Source organism: Telmatherina bonti (assembly GCF_933228915.1).
Source record: "Telmatherina bonti genome assembly, chromosome: 16".
Lineage (NCBI taxonomy): Eukaryota > Metazoa > Chordata > Actinopteri > Atheriniformes > Telmatherinidae > Telmatherina > Telmatherina bonti.
In genome coordinates this window covers 18,741,977-18,764,662 of record NC_136614.1, presented here as the reverse complement: position 1 = coordinate 18,764,662, position 22,686 = coordinate 18,741,977, and the positions used below count along the sequence as shown (strand labels likewise).

At 37.9% G+C, this 22,686-nt stretch overlaps 1 protein-coding gene across 2 annotated transcripts in view; it reads right to left on the bottom strand.

Annotated features, from left to right (window-relative positions):
• Nucleotides 1-6,285: 6,285 nt before the first annotated feature.
• The window catches only part of LOC306767499 (glutamate receptor ionotropic, kainate 2-like), a gene marked incomplete at both ends in the record, with an annotated part of 65,306 nt that continues 48,905 nt past the window's right edge, over nt 6,286-22,686 (bottom strand). For both annotated transcript variants that reach the window (XM_079255535.1, XM_079255536.1), the window contains 6 exons: nt 6,286-6,450; nt 11,001-11,251; nt 14,444-14,669; nt 16,296-16,513; nt 18,120-18,238; nt 22,380-22,603. In XM_079255535.1, the coding sequence (XP_079111661.1) occupies nt 6,286-6,450; nt 11,001-11,251; nt 14,444-14,669; nt 16,296-16,513; nt 18,120-18,238; nt 22,380-22,603 (1,203 nt within the window). The remainder of the gene's footprint in view (nt 6,451-11,000; nt 11,252-14,443; nt 14,670-16,295; nt 16,514-18,119; nt 18,239-22,379; nt 22,604-22,686) is intronic.

Here is a 22,686-nt window from a genome sequence, read left to right as displayed (position 1 = left end):
GGGGACACATGCCACTGCTGGGCAAGATCCTAATGCGTACCAAATCATCACTTTCCTAGCAACAACGCCTTTCCAGCTCAGCCAGCTTCAGCAATTCTGCTTTTATTGTATTTCCCCAGGATTCCATATTATACACGCTGAACTCAACAGAAAGGAGTCTAAGCTCATTTCTTTAACACCGAAATGTCAGCAGACAGGAAATCATTGCCTGTTGGCTCGATAGCTTATTTGGGGAGCTGCATGGAAGCGTCATTAAATTATTAGCACAGATCAGATGGAAGGTGACATTAATGATCATTTTTATTTACTGTTGTGTAGCATTAATGTTTGTCTTATTGAAATTATAGGTCAGTTCTTCTGTTATTTTCTTTTTTTTTTTTTTACATTTGAAAAATTTTCACCTAAATAAACTACACTTAAACCCTTCGATGTATCGTGTCTACTACAGTGGACACCTATTTAGAGGCTGTTTCTAGTATATTCATAAGTAAGGATGGTATATTTGCAGTTTTGCCACTTCAGTGGACATTAGGAGAGTCACTCAACATACTGCCACTAACTGAAGAATAAATAAATATAGTGTAAAATTTCATATATACATGTACATGTAATAACCATATTAACCTCAGTGATAAACAGGACAAGAAAATGATACTAGTAATTTCTTTTATAAAATATTTCTATTATATAAATAAGACAATATATCATTGTATAAATATTTCTACAGAATACATAAAATAAATCAGCTAAATTAAAAGTCAAATGGTATTAAAGACAAAGGAAAGTGTCTGTATGTGTCATGTAGAGGTAAAATATTGCATGTAAAAAAACGGGGCATCAATTTTCAATAATTCATGCATCAGAGGATTAAGTTAATTAGTATTTTCAGTCATTTGCCACGAGATTTGCATTAATTGCATGATCATGGCTAACGCCACCTTAAGGTTCGTACAGTCATTCCTAGCTGGAACGTGGATAATCACGTTACAGTGAAAAATGCACACCAGCTGGTCTTACGCACTGGTCAAGCTGGTAAAAGTAGTTGGTAATATCATAGCACTCTAGTTATACTACCAACATAACATGCTCTTTAGCAGAAGTTTGACAGAGCCATTTGTCTTAATGGTTTTATGTGACACATTTAGGCAGAAGTGCTGGTAGAGAACCTACAGATGTCACTGCTTTATGTGTGTCAAAGTCATTTGATATAAGCATGTCAGGAAAAATTAGATCTAGATACAGTTAATTCATGTGTTCATATATTTAGATACACAGAAATCTGTCTCTGTATTTGGCCGTGCATTAGGGAGCAGCAAGTTGCTATGTTCAGCATGTTTTGTTGCCTGGGGCGCAGTTTTGGGGGTGAAGAAGGGCCTCGCTCAAGGGCCCAAAGTGGTTCAGCTGCAGGGCCAGCCTAAGGACTTGAACCTGAACAACCTGAACTGCATCTTTACTTGAACAATAAATAGGCCTATTTACTATTTAGTGAGATGGTTGTTGTTTTGATATTCTATTTAATTTGTTAGTATGTCTAAATAGCGTTTTACATGGATGTGATATGAATGTTATTAGGTTTGCTGAGATTTGGGACTATAAGCACAACAATCCACATTATACGCTGTATTTCACTCATAACCACAAATGCAGTTATGGTGATATTGGTAGAAAACGGCGTGCTTGGTGTGTTTGGTCTGAAATAGGAGTGAAACGTTACCGATCCTGACTTTAAAATCCAACATGGCGCCTCATAAAAAATAGTCACACCTATTAAAATACTAGCAATTTTGTCTGCTGTTACTATGTAACATGAATCAAATGTAAAGTGAAATACACTTTCAATCATTTGACATATTGTCTTTGCAATTTTATGATTTATGATAAGTATTGTTGTTAAAAACAGTGAGCCAGGTGGTTTAGCAAACCCCACGCAGTTTCTTACCTTAAGTGGAACACTATCAGCCACTAGACATTTCACTTCAGGGTAAAATGTAATGCACTAGAAATTCCAGTGAAACAGTTTTGTAGCTGTGAGTGCAAAGGAGAGTCAGGATTTTATCTAGAAACTGTAAATACTGCTCCAAAACAGTCATCATCTCAATGTGTGTCAAATCAGGGTCAGTGTCAAATCTGACTGATCAACACTTCTCATTACGGAATAACCGCCGTGAGCAATTATAACCAACACCTTGTTCAGAGAGGGAAGTCTTTTCATATGCATGACAAATCAATGAACTGTCTCAAGATGGCACCTCTTTAAAACTTTATGGAAAAATCTGTGAGGGAAGCCACATTTATAATTTTTTTTTACGTTCCCACTTTCGTTGTACATGACTTATTACTACTTCATGAGTAGCCTCGATGTTGTACTGCTTGTTCAAAGGAGAAAAATCAAAGTGGATTTACATGATTTTAATCTGGAATTATGAATTATTAATCACAGGGAAGTGAGCATAGGAATGAATTTCCTCCTTGACAAAACCTTTCTTGGCAGGCTCTAATAGCTTGTGATATCTGTATGACAAACCAAAGTCACATTCAGAAAGCAATATTCTGTCCACAACGCTATCTCAACCATTAATTGGCAAATGAACAAGATGTTATCCAAGGATACCTCTCCAACTACCACTCAGAAAAAAGGAAGAAACGGACGTAATAGGATGGAAATAACTGTGACAGACTAAATGGATCCTGTTGTATGCATTGATGCATACTTTGACCTTCCCTGTCAATATGGAGGGGGAACACGGTGGCCGTTTGTGTTGTGACGACAGAGCTCAGACCGAAGAGTCAGTTTGCATACTTACTCTAAGAGAACTTGCTGAAACCCAAAACTGACTGTGGGAGGCAGGCATGAAACAATGAGTAATGCAAAGTCAGATATGGGTAACATTCCCAGGCTGTTTCTCAGGATGTCTTGTGAAGTCTAAATTGCTCTCTCTGTGTATATATACATGTATATATACACTGTGTATATATACATACACATACACACACACACATTATATATATATATATATATTATATATATATATACATATACATACATATATATATATATATATACATATACATACATATATATATATATATATATATATATATATATATATATATATATATATATATATATATATATATATATATATATATGTATGTATGTATATACGTGTGTGTGTGTGTGTTTGTAATAAAACAGATAAGAACTGAAATCAAAGGGAAATATACACAGCAAAATGGTCAAGTGTATAAACATATGAACAAGTGAAGAAATTACAGAAATAGCGTGTGGTGAAAACAGCTCTCATCTGATTTGAATGATGACATGGCAATAACCTAATGTGTTCATTTAAAATATATAAATAAAGTCTTTCGGCATCTAATAAATTAGAAGAGTTTGACATTTTTTTAATTTTACAAGACATAATGCTTACCATTATGCATCATAGCAACAGTTTTACTCAAAACATTTTGTAGTTTCTGCTTATGTGTCACCAAAATATTATGAAAAAGCTGCATGAAAAGTATGAGGCAAATCTACAATTATGACATTTTTAATGACATGTTTCTTTCTTTTTAATTTTTTTAATCTTTTTCTTTTTTGTAAAACCTTGCATCAATGTCAAGTTCCATGAGCTCACAATTGTAACAACCAAGCCTTTGGATTCATGTACGATGAATGCTTCCAGGTATTCTGTCTCTTTAGCTTGCACCATTTAATTTAGCTATATCGAAAATGACAAGCGACACTGGTAGAACACCAACAGGTTAATATTGTCTTCCCCGTCGAATTTGTGTTTAGTTGTGAACAGATCCATTAATGTACAACGCATGTGCCATCACCAACGTTTACTGGTGCATGGCTGCTTTTTATGACCCAAGAATTACACTTTAAATGATAACCTGTTTGAAGACGGGGACAGTGGGTGCGGTTACTTACCAAGTATGCTTGTCATTCAACAACATGGAACAGAGTCAACAGACAGGAGGTGTGGAAACAAATGTGATTACATGAAGAGAATACACATCTGGAGACAATTAGCAGATAAAAGATTTGCTCAGCCCATCAACTATGTTGATTAAGCCAGGCAACATAAGTAAAACATAACCTAGCTTTCGAGCAAAGGTGCAACACTTAGGATTTCTAATGCGAGCACCTTACAGCTCCTAATTATTGTAACATCCGATACACTGCAGCTGCACCGTTTCATACATTCATCGGCTGCCGATCATTAAATGTTTGCCTTTGAGGTCCTTTTAGTTGGTTGCTGAGTCCTAAAAGCAATATTTTTCAAAGTAAAAAGACATTCACTTGTCCAATGTAAATTTTTAGCCTTGTTTTAAAAGTAAATTGGCAATTGTTCATTGATTTTCTTCTTCTAGTGTGGGAGCAAAGTGCATTAATAAATAATGCATAGTGATACAAATTAGTGAAAATTATTTGTTTTGCATTAACCATATGGCTATGACTAAACTGTTACTGCACTGATGCTGTTATTTGTAGACCAATCCATCAGTCTGATCAGTGCAATGGCTGAGAGCTTAGAGCAGAATCTGTCAGCTGAAAAGAATAGAAATACATATTTTTGTTTGTAGTATCTGAGAAAAAGTGTGTCATATTACACAGTCCACAAAGGAACACTTCAAAATCCAGGTTTATAACTCTAACATTAGACAAAACTTTAAAAATGATTTATCAACCATGTATGTTTTATATGCAAGGCAAGGCAAGTTTATTTGTATAGCACTTTTCATGAACAAGACAATTCAAAGTTCTTTACATAAAACATGAATGTCTTTATGTTGGATAAAAATGCTTATAAATAATTTGTTTTTACTTTTTACTTTTCAATATTTAACCATGTTTTGACCAGCGCTATGACTATTTATACTAGGTGAAAAATATGGCTTTTAGGACTTGATACTGGTAAGAAAAAAAAGATTTCTCATTGCTGTAAAACAGTGCTACATAACTAAATTTATTTTAATATTCCAGACATGCAACATTTGCATGTTTTACCATGTCTTCCATGACTCATCAGAGCTACTCTTAGTTACCCACACTTGTTGTCAGACTTCGCTGACAGGACAGCAGTGGCGTTTCCCAGAATGACTCACTGCTTTTCTTGCTTTGAGCACCACGTAATTTACAATTCTGTTACTCTCGCCCACCAAAATCCACTATATTGTCCCCAGACTGTATGCACATCTAGCCCCATGAGACCGGCAGACAAAAAACTGAATCTGCGATTGATAAGACAGATGAACCCTACACAGCAGAGCCTGAAGCCCGTTGTCAGAGTTTTAGGGGCTGAGTTGGTGTCTGCTACATATTTTGTCTACCATGATACAAAGTACTACAAAACTTCTTGTTCTTGTACAAAAACAAACACTTTTGTAGAAATCCTGCATTTTAAACAATGGCTGATACGGATCGAAAACTGCAGACAGTGCGTGAAGACGGATGTTAATAAAGACTTTGACAGTATACATTGCTTGTAGAGGCTTTGAACATAACAGGCATGATAGGAAGTTCTTTACAACGGCAGAACTTTGGCACAAGAAAGGCATTACAGAAGAAAATGATGAGTATTTGACAAGGTCAGCATAGATGATTGCAAACTAAATATCACTTTTATACATCAGTTCATAATAAATCATATGGCACTGACTACTGTTCCCTTTGTCGTTTAAGATTAGCTTTTGTTCAAATTCCTAGAAAGAAACTCAAGCCACTGAAGGGGGGGGGGGGGGGGGGGGGGGGGGGTCTGATTGGGTCACACACAGAGGAAAGACAAAAGGGAATTGACATCAACATAAAAAACTACAACTGGTGTTACTGTCACAACAGAGTTTTCCCTTCTGCACAGCGTGTAAAATGAGTGCGTGTATACATGTTTTTAAATTTTGTGTGTTTCAATCCACTTCTGGTGTGGACGAGAGAAATGTTTTTGTCACAGACCTGCATGGATCTGCTTTCAATGGACAACCTTTATCAACCCAAAGCAGAGAGTCCTTTGCTTCCAGCTCTCTTCAAAAAGTGAATGCCACAGCGAGATGACACTGCTCAGGTATCTATATTTCCACAGGAAACATCTGTCTACATAAGCAAGTGGGTTCAAAAGGAATCCTGTATTTTTCTTTCTTTCTTTTTTTTTCTTCTTATTTTGCTAACCTTAGTCTGTAGTTAAGTCAGCATTAATTTGACCCCCTCCCCCCTGACTCCCTTCCACCCTGTCTTCCCTCCATGGTTTCTATTATGGGACAAGCTCCAGGTGTGGCCAGCGTTCATGCCATGGTTTCCTTTCCCGGGAGTCTCCTGTCGTTGAACGTGTGCATGTTAATGACCTCTTCTGTCTTGACAATGACAGGTGGCTGAGGCTTTTGTTTGAGACGACGTTGGCACTTCAGAGACACGCGTAACTCGTCCATCATGGCGCTGCAGAAGGATCGCTGTGGAAGAAAACAGGAAAAATACATATATCAGGTGCAACTCTGCGTGCCACACTCCTTAAAATAACACAAAAGTTCATAATCAGCAAGGTAAAGACATTGATTATTAGCTTAATGTGACGCAACACACAAACTGTATGTAAATATTTGTTTTTAGCACTATTTTCAGCTTTTGCATGATATCTACGTTACCTCAGTGTTTCTTGGTCACGTTGTTGTTCTCACCACTAGGTGGCCACAATATTGAAAGCAACTGCTGTGGAGGGGTTTTATATAAATGAATCATTAGGTAATGATAAGTTTAATAACTCCTGTGAGTCAGTCATTCTTATTACTTTTTTTTTTAAAGGTTTGATAACAGCTTAAAACTAACTAATGAACCCATTAAGGAGCACATATGCTCATTAACAGGCCCATAGTTTTAATTTAGTTATACTACAATAGGCTCATATGAATTTAGTTTAGTCATTTTCTTTATTGCTATAGTCTAACTTCTCACATTTTTTTTACTTTAAACCTTTACCTTTTTCCAATTTAACCTCTGTCCCTTTTAGCCAGCCACCCTAAAAGTCTCAGTCTGGCAAACAATCAAGCCTTTGCGATTCAATGATGCCATCAAGTCTAGAAAGAAAAGTCTGGACTACAAATAAGGAATTTTAAGGAATTCAAAAGATCAAATTTATCAGCTGATGTGTATCACAGATTAAAACATCAAACAAGCAATCATTTGGTTGCAAACTGATGCTTTGCTTTGGAAAAGAGCGACTTAAACTGCTCTTCACATTACTTTATATACTTAACTTTAATACTAACCTAGTGACTGTAGTTATTTTCAGTTTTCATGTAAATATCTGGTTAGAGAATATTAATTATTACTTCACCATAATTTGTCCAGTGACTAATTTTTTTCTGCTCTGACAGGAGCAACATCCTGACCGATAGCCTAAATAACTCCTTAGTTATGGCCAGAAAAAAAGCAATATTTATTAACTGACCCTCTTATTCGTTCACATTTAATCCTTTTTGAGCGTTTAACAGTTTTCATTGTTACCTGATGAGTATAATAATTTGAAGCTGATGCAGTGTTTGTGACACGACACACACATCCCTGTCATTTTGATCAGTAGCAACATGTTGCATATCATTGCTTGTTGAAATTTACCAGTTCTTCAGAGCAATTATGAGGGAAGTATTTCTGAATAATTAATCAATTATCCAGTTATCCATCAGCCGTCCCTTATTTGTTTCTTAGCTCACATGATTTAGACAAAAAAACAAACAAAAAAACTGGTCTAGTAGTTTCTACAGTGTGACTATTGTTGGCTTTAATGTGGCGTGAAAACAGTGGACTAAGTGACGTAAAAACATCTGATATCCTCACCAGGTAAATTCTGTAGCTTAAATAAACAACACATTTAAGCTACAGAAGACGGGTTTTGGAAAATTAGTGTCTCATCTAAAAGGTGTGGAAGATGTGTGGTAGGACTGTTTTCTTTGTGCAGGTAGGGAGGTTAGGAGAAAAAGATTAGGTGTATGATTGGGATTCTAACTGGGTTTCTTGATTAGTTGTGGTGTAATTGTGCTCCCACTGATTCTGATTTAAGTTTGTTCTGTTGCCCCCTGCTGAAGAGAAAAAAGGCAGGAAATATGTCCCTAATGATAAGCACACGCCGAGCAATGTGAACTGCCATGGTAATGCAGGTGAGTTTCTTCTGAAGAAATTCTGCCAGTTCACGCAATTTATCTTTGTCTAGACTTTTTTTTGGTCTCACACTGCTGCCTTGCCTGAGCTGATTCTGCTGCATCTATGTGTTTCTGGTTGTTTATTTACACTTTGTCATAATGTTACTGTTACGACGTGTTTCATTCAGTGGATTTTTAGTTTGAAATGTGAGTACCTGCATTTCTTTTGCTTTATTTTAATGTTTGTTGAGCCTGAGCAAAAAGAATACCATAGAATTGAAAATCTTTATTCTCATCTTTTCTTTGTGCAGTGAAATGATCTGTGGGGACAGCTTGTAGCAAACACACACACTGTCTTGCATGTAATGTGGCATGCCTAAAGGCTGATGGTCACCTCAATCATGTTGTGGATTTGTTGAAACGCAGGTTGCTGTGTTGGTAGTAAATAGAGTGTGAACATTTTTCTTTTGCAGCTTGCAACAGGCAGGTCTCTGCCCGTCTGTCTCTTACTGGGTGGTACATCACACATTTCTGTGTTTTTCGATCCTGTAGTTAGTGTTTCCCGCATTGAGCTGTTTTAGGTAAAGGTAGGATGAATTTCTTCAGGTCCTTCTTGTGCAAAAATCTTATTACTTTAATATTCAGCCAGACATGGAATACAAATTGCATTATTCTCATATGGGGATGCATTTCATGTCATGCAATGAAAAATTTGCAGATATGATCCTCTGCTTTTATGGTTTCATAACTTAGCATTTTTATTTGGATCACTTGAGATTATGGGAAGATTTAATGCTATTAAAGATTTATCCATATGAAGTAGAATATGATTAAACTGCAAATACTCTAAACTAACAATATTGTTAGCTACAAATCTATAAAGAGAAGTATTTAATGTGTAGTCCAGTTTAAGATTATTTTACACACAAAGGGACTGAGGACTGACTTACACTGAGAGGCATATTTGAAGCAACAGAGGTACTCTGACTCTGAGACATTTGAAAGCTCCTCTGGTGCAACACCATATAACACAAAGCCTATTTTTGAAAGCCTCAGAAGCTGCTGCTCAAGATAATTAACTGACATTCACTATTTAAAGTCCTTGATCAATATTGCAATGCATATTGGATGGTCTGATAGTCCAATTACCATTGATAAATTAAAGTTTGAAAAGGCAACATTGACAGTAAATGCAGATGAAGCTGACATACACTTTTGAAATCAAACCAGTACCTAAATTAAGTACAACCGAGAATGCTTTGTTGCAGATTAAAAATCAACCGTGCAAGCAGAGCTTTTCTGTTTAATTCCGAAACAATACTTTGGAAAAGCAGACATTCATTTACAAGTCTGTGTCCCAGATTTATTCTTATCAGCTTCACTGTCACACGGAGGTCTGAATGCCATTTCACAGCTTTTTACACCCTGCCAAGAACTAAATCCAGAGAAAACGATTTGAAAAGAAAAAGGACAAAAGCAAAAAAAAAAAAGTAATGATATTGCCCCGAAGACGAAATCATAAGCAGATTAAATCCAAAAATATTGTTTTAAATATCAGTTATGCAACTTGAGTAATATGAACTTCTGTTATATTTGCACTAGGTATGTAGTGTAAAATCCCAAATATGTCAACATGCCTTTGTACAAACTTTGTCAAGTTCAGTTCTCATTCATTCACGTACTGATTATGCAAATGTAAATTCAAAGACTGTAGGAGGGGAGAAGATGTAAAGGAGGAGGGAAAGCATTAAGTAGGAAGCTATTATTTTTCTGTTTGTATGTGTGTGGGTGTGTGAGATGGATATCTGTAGATGGCTTAGGGTACAGTTGTTTTCTCTTTTTTCCTCACTTTTACATACATTTGTCTGCTATAAGAATGAGCTATTCCTTACACTGTGAAAGAGGAGTGATTAAGGAAGTAGAGTGGGATTAAGGAAGTAGAGAAGGAAGAGAAATGAGAAATGGTGAGACAACAGCGAGGGGGAGGGTAAGAAGCTGGAGATTTTAGGGTGGAGGAGGCTGGCAGGGAGTACAAGGCTTGTTGTCTGTATGCAAATGACTAGCACCTTGGCAGCCTAGAAATCATGGCATTTGCAAATCATCTGAATATTGTGACCCAGTCCTGGAGCTCTTGATTAATGATAGCAAAGATGTGCTCGGAAATATATGCAGTCTGTTAAAAAAAGAAAAGAAAAGAAAAGCTGGGAACTAATTACTATTCCAATAAAGCAACACACTGCTGTGCTGCGCTAATTCTCTAGATGTAAATAATTAAAATACACTATCAAAGGGACTTTAACAATTATCTGGAAATACTATTGCACATGTTAAAGTGTACTAAAATATGTACTCCACACCGGGTGATGCATCATGTGTGCTAAAATATAACAGCGTGAAACATACAATGCTGAACATTCCTACAAGTCTTTGTAGGAATGTAAACGAAGTAAAAGTGCCCGCAATACCTTCACACGATGAAAGGCATTTTATGTGTAATGATAACAATAATACTCAGGTGGGGATAATTCGTGACAGAGTTGCTTCATTGTCATTTAGAGAAAAATCAGAAAAGTAAAAACAAAAAAAAACAAAAAAAAAAATGTAAAAGTACGTTCTTGCATTTTAAAGTCTTTTTCTTTTTTTTTAAAAAAAAAAAAAAATGCCACCTGTTTTTCAGCCTTTACTAATTTTATTATTGAACAGCAGCCACCATTACGGGCTTATGAAAAAATGGGATTTAAAGGATTAAACAGGAGAACTCTAAACCGTAGAAAAAACAACTTTTAACAAAATTATCTCACAATTTATGTTTGAGCCTATTTTTTTTAATCTTATTTAATGTACATTTGACTTTAATGCTGCTGTACCTTTTCCAGCTGGGCATTCTGTTTAGACTTGTAGAGGACCTCCCCCACAGCTACAAACACTGACAGGACCAGTCCTGCCGCCAACACAATGAAGATCCCCCCGATGTTTTGTACTCCCAAAGCGCTGGCCTCTTTACTCTCCTCCTCGGGACAGCCGTTGCCTCTCCACCACTTCTCCTTCATCATGTGCAGCTTCCCTTCCTCTTGCAGCTGCAGAATGGCTATTGTGATCTTGTCTCTGTATGGAGAGCCTGTGGATACAAAAACACAACATGAGACTGCTGAACATGGATAATAGCAAGAAATGAGAAAAAAAAAGAAAAACCAAAAACACAATTTAAAAAAAAAAAAAAAAAGATTGAATGGTATTTGCATTGCTGAGTTGGTGAGTGTATAAAACACCGTGAGGCTAGCATGTGATCATATAACCTGTCATGTTATTGTCGGCTTCTTAGGGGGAGTTTTTTGTAAGTCCTTCTTCAAATCCTGCTAATCCTTATTTTCACAGAGCGATTCCAAAATTCTCACTCTTCTCTGCAGTGTGCGAATTATAATGCGCAGGGAGTTGGCAACAATGACTTGGCTTTGTGCAGCAGAGCTGCTGTTGATTTTGACGAATTAGCTGCCGTTTGCACCCGCTTTCAAACAACATAAATAGCGCCTATAAACAGAAAGGCCCAGTGGGGTGAATGTTACAGGGTTGCATATGTGTTTAGGATTATATGTGGGTCCTAGAGATAGAGAAACTCTATCTCTGTGCTTTTATGCATGTTGATGTCAAGTAAAAGAACCCAAATCCACAAAAACTGGGAAAGCGCCGGAATTAGTGACAGGGCATTAAGGCTCAGCGGGCGCTGGCAGGATCAAAGCAGGAGTAATCGTCGCAGAGTAGCCGAGTGGGGTCGTGTTCCTTTCCCCTTCGCGGTGTGTGTGACAACACAAGGACCGATCGAGGCGCAGTGTGCACACTCTGCCTCAACCAGGCAAGGACTGATTAACACTTACTGTGAGCTCTCATGCTTCATGTTTTAGCTGTTTTAAAGGCGTGTTGGTGGATTTATGTGATTGTAAACTCATCTATAACAAAGCAAATACACTTCTATTTCTGGCACTTGGCTGTTTACAAAAGGTGACTAAAAAGATGTGAAATAAACCTGATTTTTTTTTTTTTTTTTAACACAAGCCACAAGAGATTGTTCAATAAACATGAGAACATTTTGTGTTGAAACTCCATTACAAATGAACCAAATCTGGTTTTAGGCAACGAGGGGCATCCTTTTGTTTGTTTCTCTCATACAGTATTGCTTGTCAGCCCCTTTTTCTGATTCGCTCTCAGTCTCATCTATCATTTATCCATTGCCATCCATCATCCTTTCATCTTCAAGCCTCTGAGTTTTACACTGACAAAGGGGACGTTACTACAAAATGGAAGATTACACAAGGTGCCATTGATGCTTGTAGCAGTGTATTCTCTCTTTTCCTCATAAATAGTCCTTTTTTGTAAGCATACTCATGTTGTGCCTGTGGGTGCACAGAAATGATAACCTTCACTTGCATACATCTGGGCTCACGCAATAGATATATGCACAGCTCTCAACGCATTTGCCTGTATACAAATAGGACAGCGCATGTGAGGAGCATATGCCCACTTCATTTAAGGATGAGAGATCTATCAAGAATCCGAGTCCCCTGATTCTGGCGTCCCTCATATTTCAAATGATTAATGATGGCCTAACAAAGCGGGCCTTGGATAAATGCTAATAGGATGGGTCCTTAGAGAGGAGGATATAGGGAGCGGGGCCCAGGCAAATGGAAAAGTGCTGTGCTTGACACACTGTGCATATACAAGTATCTGACAGATATTCAACACCGAAGAACATCCATCATTCTTACACGGTCTGGTCTCAAGTATTAATGTGTTCACAGTTTAAGTCGATGGCTGTAGATGAAACGCATTTTTTTTTTTTTTTGGGAAAAAGACATTTGAAAGCCGACAACCACTAAGGTTAAGACTTATCACATGGCCCGTTTTGGCTTAATGCTGCAAAAGCCATGGGGGAGCAAGCTGATGAGCAGTATTCAGCAGGCCATATGTTACATACAAACAGCTGATGCAAAGGCAGAGAGCTTTGTGGAGTTGGAGAGAAGACGAGGACAAATCCACCATCAGAAGATATAAAATATTCCTGGTCTCCCACAATGAAAACAAAAGTCACTCTAAGCGGATCAAGTAATCAACTACTCGGAGACCTCTTCTATCACCAAGGAAACATTCTGCTGGGTGTAGTTTGCCTATTGAGTAACGGATATCTGGATTAGAGACAAAATTGTATTAGTGAGCAGTAATAGCTTTTGAGTGGACATTTTAATTATAACATTTTATGCATTTAAATTTTAAACTGCTTATCACTGAATGAAAGTGATTGGATATAGATTTGGCCATTCGCTTGATACGCTGTATCACCACATGGATGAAAAAATGCTTTAGGTTCTATATGTTCATTTCAAGGGCACTACTGGCAGGAATTTTGCACCCAGAGTGGAACTGTTTCACAGTATCACCTCGGCTTTGTTATAGCCTTTGCAATCAATGTATCCCTGCAGATTCATAATCGCCCCGCACTCATCAGCAGAGGCTGGGGACAGATGCGGACGACCGGAATGAGTTCGCTATATTTTGATGGCCTTCACATCGCTGATGACGGACGCCACAATTACAACTGGTAGCAGTGATCTCTACAGCCTTGTTTTGACCACTTTAACCTCTGTGACAATAGTCTTAGAATCATTAGTAGCTCTCAACCACCTATTCAGAATGCTTTACAAATGCTTTCATATGGCTTTAAGCTGCATGCAAACTGTTGAGCTGTTATGGAAATATAAAATGTTTTAATGGATTTAGCTTCTGTGTGCCATCTAAGAAAGATAATAGTGCTTTTTGACTTAAGTGGGGTCAAAAGCAGCTGCAGAAAACAGGTGCAAGTGCTCAGTTTATTCTCTCTGAAGTGCGTTTTTCCAGTGATTTAATGATCAGAATCAACTCAGGCTATCTAAAGTGAGTCAAAGGGAATTACATTGCCTTAACTTTCAAGCTGATTCCTGTGTTGCACTGCCTTGCACGCACAGGCTTGCCTTCTGTGACCCCAAAGTAGAATAAAACAAACCATAAAAAGCACAGCTTTGATTCTGTACTCGGTGAAAAAAATCATTATGGTTACAAAGAAAGAACAACACACTAACTAAAGCAGTGAGCCGCAGGCACACTTTAACCTTATCAGTAAATTGAACCTTTCTAGCCATTCGCTTTTCATTAAGCTGAACCCAACTCTGTCAAACCGTTACAGCCATGACCCCATCAATAAAGATCAACTGTTGTGTTGTTGGAGCTTATCTATCACATAGTACCTATGCCTAAATAACACAAATGATTTTAAGGGATTTACCCATAGGTGTTCCCACTCCGTAGGCTTTGGAGTCTATGAGGCCACCAATCTGTGTGAGGTTGCAGTTGCGCTGGGTGACAAATTCTATGGTGGTGGACTCCATGAGGAACGCATAGTCAGAGGTCAAGACACGTTGGATGCCCTCTTCCACATTTTTGACCATCACGGATTGCCTCCTGCTGTTCATAAACTCCCACATCTTGTCATAAGTAGAGATTTTTGTTTTCTGCAAGTAACCAAAGGAGAGGTGTTTAGTGGCAGCTCCAAAGGCTCAAAACTTACGACAAGCAAGATTCTTGTTTGTCTATCAAAAGGAAAAAAATGATAAAACTATTGATATTCCTATGACAAACAAAAATAGAAAGTTAGAAAAGTCAACCCATTACTGGGAAAAGAACTGGATTTCATAACTTAAGTGGTTGTTACGTAACCTCTCCATGGTACTACTTTAGATCAGAGAGCCATTTGGATTTCTCCCCGTCAGTCTTCAAAATCAGGACATGTCGCAGACACTGAACTTGCTTTTTAGATTTAAAAATAAAAATACTTACCATTACTTTCTACTTTATAACTTGAAGCGTTTAAGTTTTCATGAGCCAGAAATCGTGAATTTGTTTCAGGCCCTGCTTTTAGTCGTCATAGTTGCCATTTTAACAATAGCTGCGTCTAGTGTTTATGTTATGCAAGTATCTCTACAGCGGTGCATGTCCACTAACTTGCATTTATGTTTAATTCCTTCTTACAACACATTTCATAATGTTTCTGCTTCCAAAGTAAAATAGCAAAACATAAGAAGGCTTTTATTTCTGACTCAAAGGAGATGCAATATAATATTCTCTTTCTTCAAATATAAATTGAAAAAGCATCTGAAAAAACAAATCTTTTTTTTGTTAAGAAAGCAGGTTTGCGGTAAATATGTTGGGACAAAACTGAACCAGTTACAAGCTGTTAGATGAAAGGTTACATTAGCTCAACTCTTCACTGGCACTTCAAATTTACTATTCTGTTTTTTTCCCTTTTTTTTTTGCAAAGCTATAAATTATGAGTGGTAAATCTAAGCGAGAACCTTGGAAACCAGTCACATCATCCTTACTCCACTCTAGTGCATAGCACACTCACATTAATATTTCTCTAAATGTAACCTTAATAAAAAAAAGGAAACGACTTAAAACTAACAATTAAGATGATAGAAGACGACAAATTTGACTTGAGGTCACAAATCAAAGAGGAAGAAGAGCAAAAATTCTCGTACAGTGGACCAAATAAAGATATCTTTTTAAATCAATTAAACGCTATGTTAATGCTCAATTCCATTTTTTTTTTGGTTGAAATCAGATTTTATTTTTGCACATTTCTTCACAGAATTTAAATGCAACCAGTCTAAGGACCTGAAGTGACCTACATGCACAGAAGAAGTCACATCCAGAATGCTGTGTTAATGTATCCCACCTCTGCAGAACTGTGATTTATGTCTCACCATGGCCACCATGAAAACATCATATGAAAGTAGCCTGGGTCAGATTTGTGCTATTTGTGTTATGAATAAATAAATAAATAAATAAATAAATAAATAAATTCAGTCCAACTTTTAATCTATGTTCAGGAAATCCAGAAACTTTACTTTCCCTAATTGTTGTCTGGAAAATTATGTGACATCATGTCTGCCTGAAATGCTTCTGGCTGCACTGTGGATAGATACATCTGTTGTACCAGTGACCAACTATCCTCTCAAGCATCATTCGTTAATTCTGCAATAACCACAGATGTAACAAAATCTTCCAAGACTAATCTCTTGATGATCATAACTTTAATTCATGTAAAAAGTAGACTGTTTTAAAAACCACTTGACTACCTTGAAGAATGTCATTGTTGCACCGTCTTCCACCACCCCATATGGGATTTTAGTTTGTTTGGCCAAGTCATCAGCAGAGTCTATTGGTGACTCCATCCTCTCCACGGTGAGGAAGGCAGCCAAATTGGCTGTATATGAGGAAATGATGATGAGGGTGAAAAACCACCAGATACCCCCAACTATTCGAGTTGACAGAGCCTTGGGCATTAGCTCCGAACCTGAGGTGAGGAAGGTGGCAGGAGTGAATAGTGCACAGTAAAACATAATAATCTTAATAAGTTCCGATTAGTTTGTCGCATCTTCTAAGTTTTAAAATTCAACACGCAAAAACATAATCAAATAATTCAACCAAATTACTCTCTAGAACTTAAGAGTTTCCAGCTGCAGATTGATATTATTTGCAAGATACAATAACCTAAAAAACCTCTATAAACACAGAAAATAAAAAACTTTTCTCAGACACGAGGACTACTTTATCTAAAAGACACGGGAAAGTGCTATCCAGGAACAAAGTGTTTGCATAAATCAATTATATCAAATCAAACAGGCAGTATTGATTGTTCAGAACAGCGTGGAGAAGGAACAATGCTGTGTGAGCCAGAGAGTCATGTACCCAAGGTAACCTCACATCCTGACTCCATACCCCACTGATCCTGAGGTGCTGATAGGCCAATGGCAAGAGAGGAGGACACTGCATATTGGTAGCGCTATCACTGAGTAGTACTAAGCTGAGTTTTTCATGGGCTGGGATAGAGGGGAAGCAGGTTACATTAAAAATATAAAAAAAGATGGATTTAGTTAAAAATGGAGATATGAAAACAGAAATACAATCATATAAGAAAAGAGGTACGCTAATATGTTTTTTTTTTTTAATTAAATGTGAGGGGTTTGATATTAGAGATTGATCACAGGCAAATATAACAAGAAAACAACAGACATAAAATATGTTCTTATAATTGGTTATGAAATTGTAACGTATTGCCTTTGTGGTGCACTGTGATCCGTCATTGTGAAACAAACATCAAGAAAAGATCTAAATAGAAAATGTGTTCTTATTCAAAAGCCAAATATATGATGCAATCAAACTTTATTTCATTTAAACTAAAGCAAAGAACTTGTCAAGTGTCACCTTAAAGACACTTTGCAACTTTTTTTTAAATAAAGAGGATAGAGGAATTACACTTTTTTTCTGCAACAGCTTCCATTGCAGGGTACAAACTTTCCCAGCACAAAACAGAACTAACAGTGAGAGATCTGTGAATGGTCAAGGTTCAGGTGGTGCGAGTAAATACACATTGGTTGAAAATATTTATTTAACACAACATTCACTTAATAGCAAACAAACAAAAAAAGTTTAAATGTAAATGTTGGTCCTCTCCTTATTGAGCTTTTATGCAAAATTGAAAATGTAACCATCACGTATAATGTTACTATACTGTATCTATTGGTAATGCAAATTATGAAATAAAAATACAAAAATGAGTCCTTGAGGGAGCTCTACAGAGATTAGATACCTTCAGGGACTTCCTACAATTGTTTTGTCCAGCAGCAGTTAATTTGATTTTACTCAGGTGCCATAAAGGCTATAAATCTCCTTCTTTCCTATGCACGTTTATTATTCATAGATTTAGGTTAGGTCTGTGTTCCCTGTTAGCTGAGTTGATTAAATAAAAAAAATGCATATTTACTCCTGCTCGGACTTCCAGAGGTCTCCTTCTGTTGCCATTAGTTTAGTAAAAAAAAAAAAAAAAGCCCTCAGGGACAGTGGGGTACAGAGAGCTCCTGCTCCATAGAGCAACTGCAGATACAGGCTGAGGCAACTACCTTGCTGCATGAGAGCCCCAACTCCAAACCAGAAACTATTGAGCAGTGTGAAATTATTTTCCACCACATCTGAGTCTGGGTTGCATGGATGCGGGTTATACCACTCATAAGGGCTAAACCTGGAAGGGAGAGAGCAGAAAAAGAAATAAGTCAGCACAACAGCAACAGAACATTTCTTTCCTGACACAAATTAAATGCTTTAGTACACAAAACTTTTAAAACTGTAGGAATGAAGACATTGTAAATATGGAAGGTTCTGGTTTCATGGGCATGGGATCAGAGCTCCTGCAGAAACTGAAGCAAATCAGTTTATATACTGAATACTTCACTGAAATCAACGTATTGGCATATTCAAATGCCATCAGTTTATTTAAGAACAGATCAATATACTGGAATAACACTGTCACTGGTGATAATGTCCCAGCGCGTGATGATCTTTGGAGCTCGTTTCTGTTCACTTACTCTGATGCTTTTAAATAATTCCCCCTGCAGCTGCAATCACCGTTCGTCTACAGATACCAATTACTCCTGATATTTGTTTTCTTCCCTCTTTCTCTTCTCGTTTCCAAACAGCCATTTCTCTTCCACTTCCTCTTTGCTTTTCCTCATTCCTCACCCTCTCTTGACGTATTTACCTCCTTTCCTTATCCCAAATCGTCCCCATCTCAAAAACCTACACCTTATTTACCGTTTTTGCTTCACTTCCCCAATAAAACCCCCTCCCCAACCATCTGCTGCCTGCATTGGCTGATTGTCAGTGTCTTTGGGTCAGTTGTGGACATTTCTCATTTATTATCTTAAGCAAAAGTGGCATGGCATTAGCACAAGGTGATTGGGTTAGTGTTGAGGATCAGGAATTGATTAAGTTTGTGCTGAAGTGGTTGATAGAGGGAACATTGCTTATGCACAGTTGAAGGGCCCGTCAAGTAATGATATTGAGGAGCTTTCCCACAACTTGGTGCATGCTAATAAGCTGCTAGGCAGAGCCTTAGAGGCTTAGACTCTTTAGAGATGTGATGCTTATTTTGTTGGCTGCAGGCACACATGTCTGGATGGCTGTCGTTGGGAGGATGTTCGCTAACACAAAGTTACCTCAAACAGCTTGCCCTAACTTCCGCCTAATTGTTACTTTATGTGTAATACATCAAAGGGTGACAAACTGAAGAAACTGATTAGGAATAGTGTCTATAGGCAAGACGACGGTAAATGGGGTCGGGGATTCTGGTCAACAGTTTTGATGACCGTGCCCCTCTCCGATTAGAGTGATATATAAGGAAAAGCAGAGGAACGACTCTTCCTCGGGTGACTGAGAATGTCAATGCAGGACATGATCAGACTGTGTCAGCAAGAACAGTCCTTTCTCACCTATATTGTGAGGGATATTATAGTAAGGTTGCAGTGCATAAACCTCTCATTACATAGATGAATGAACATTTAAGACTTCAGCGGTGCAAAAAAACCCAAAAACATCGGTACTGAAATGTAGGGGAAAAAAAAGTAATTTTTCCTGACGAGTCAACCTTTGCCAGGGGGATGAAACAGGCTTGAATGCCTGATTTTGTTGGAGAGTTATCTGTTATTGCTCGAGGTCCCCTTGTCCCCTCAGAGGGAAGGATAACTGGAAATCAAAACAAAGAGACCACTTTTATCCTTTTTTAATTATTGTATATATTAATTTTTATCATCTCTTTCTTTTTAATTAGCCTTTTTCTACCTCTTTTTTAAAAATAAAATTTCAATAGTACCCTTTTATCTGCAAAGCCTAAGGTGCTATGTCACACATTTCAACAAACTGCATATTTCAGATCATTTTTTATTTGACAAATAAATCCAGAATCTTGAAATTTATGATGATCTATTGCATGATTATTAGATATAAAGATAGATATATATCATTTGATCTTTCTTGGTGTCACAGCCTAATTAATGATCTTATTTTACACTAATTATGAATGTGCTGTGTTTTTGTAACACTGCCTTTCCTTTGCAGCTATTTGCAATGCTGTTCCCTGGAGATTCATCTGTGTGGACACGGCGGTGATGACACACTATAATTTTTCCTGTCAACACCATCAGGATGCCTGATTTACTGGAATGCCAATGAGCTATGTCTCCTTGGAACCACAGGCAACAGTAATGGCACAATGGCCTTCTGGAGCTGTATGGAATGTGATGTGTGCTCTTGCGTGTTTCTGTACATGTGTATCCATCTATGCCTGTGCACATCAAGCCGCTGGAGCATAAATGTTTCAACAAATGCCTTTATAGCGCTGTGTGTGTGTGTGTGTGTGTGTATCTTTCTGTCGTCGCAGGTTTGTGTTTTGGCCCAATCAAATTCATCTCAAAGTCAAACATTTTCTGTGGTTGTTCGCAATCATTACTTATAATGTGCGACTGCGGCCTGAGGGGGATTGAGGCTGACAGGGGATGTATGCAGACTGCAAGGTTATGGGTGTAGATCTATACAATGCCCACTTGATTGGATTGTGTTTGTCCCTTTCAGCAGCTACATGTTTATTCTGTATGCAGCGGGCCTGATGGCTCCTCTGTATGACCTTTGCCTGCAGCTGGCCTGTATTCCTGCAAGTCGTGTCCTGCACACCGATCACCAGGAAGAAGGGGGAAGTGGAACATGCAGATGTAAGGTCACCTCTTCATGACGAGCTCAGGGGACATGTCGAACTGCATGCTGAATTCTAAGAGAACTCTCACCTTCTTCCTACCGCCCACATTCCTGTCCCTCCTCCCTTTTTCTGTCCCAGCAACAATAACACAAGACATGCTCCCTCTGTTACCTGTCTGTTGGATTCAATTACTTGGCCTGGGTTTATAGATCTGTTCCTTTCTTATCAAAGGCCAATTGAAAAGGCTATGTCGGATGGGTTTAAAAAAAACAAAAAAAAAAAACACACCACATACGTCTAGTGCTTGCACTTACAAAACCAAAACAGCCCACGAGTCATGTGGATGTATAATAATGCAATTTAAATAATTCACTCTTCTAGACAGGTGGGCATTCTCTATCCTGGAAATGTTTTGTGATTTCAGAGAATGCCATTTGTTTTGTTAATAAAGAGAGAAATCAATCCAAGCGCAAACAGAAGTGGAGGGAAGAAATCACTGACTGAAATGTATTTCTCTGGAGCTTGAAATTAGATAGCTTATTTAGTCAAGAAAAGAAATCTTGTATGTGTGTGGGAAGCGACTCAGAGTTGTAAATCCCTGGGGAGGTTGAGGTGTTTAGTGTTTTGTTGTGCAAAACTTGGACTTCATAAGCTATCGCCATTCACTCTTTTTGCAGGGGATTAAATAAAATAATATACCCTGCATTTGGAGGGCTGAGTAATCAATTGGCGGCTTTGCGATCGATATCACAATTATGAAAGAACCAGACCAGTGAACTGTAGAGAACACTGTACTTCAGATTTGAACTTGACTGCTTATTTTTGGCCACATAATTATGACCAAATCTATGTATTGACATGGCATGCAAAGAAAAAAAAGCACAGTGCATGCACACAAATGGGAACCCTATAATTGAATAAAAGCATTGAGGTCATTTTTATTAGAACCAGAGGAATATGACTATAATTTCATGCTAATTACTTACCCTGACCAACCATCGACCGAGAGGGCTATGGGTATAATTTGCATATTCTGAACTAACTTAGGTGACAGTTGCTGCTTTCCTCTTATGTAATCATTCTGCCGGTAACATTCGCTTGAAATGTGCGCTAAACCCAAACCTCTCTGTGCAAAAAACTGAGAAGGAGCCCTGGGGTTAACAGACATCACACGGCATCAGTCATGCATCGAGGATTTAAAGGGGTTAGGTTAGTCAAGATGGTGTTAGAGCTATTCGCTTTACATTTCTTACTGCAGATTAGGAGACATTACTGGTAACTGCTCTTACTGAGTTGCTGATGTGTGTGCAAATACAGTATAATGGGTCTGTTGTGAGCTCATTTTTAAGACCATACCAGTGTTTTATTTTGGTCCATGAATGTAAAGAGATCACAATGGTATTTGAAACAGAGGATTGGTTCTGAGACATTTAAAACATTAGTATGGTCCCATAACGCTACACGTCTACTTCAGCTCTTGTATTTTTTGCGTTTAAATCGCATCATCTAAAAATAAACCTGACCTTTTGCAGGTCAGGATGAAGCAGCTGTTGTTTGTTAATGACACCAGGCTAATAGGGAGGGGGAGTGGGAAACAGTGGGAAAGGAAAATAGAGCGGGAGGGTGGACATGTTACCTGGCTATGACAAACAGCACACAACTGACACCCAAGCAAGCCAGCAGAATATACATCCAGATATCGGGTGAAAGAGGGTTGAGGAAGGAGAAGACCCCGGGGTTGGTGCCGTTGGGCTTGCGGTACAGGATACTTATCCCCAAAGTCATAAAGGGCTTTGAAAAGTCGATGACCTTCTCCCTGACGTAGGTGATGGCAAGAGGAGCAACTGCCAGGTCTGCTTTCTACAACGAAACAAAGACCGTATGATAATTACCATCAGATTTGATCAGTCGACAGACCACCTGTAGATTGATGGTCTTGTCAG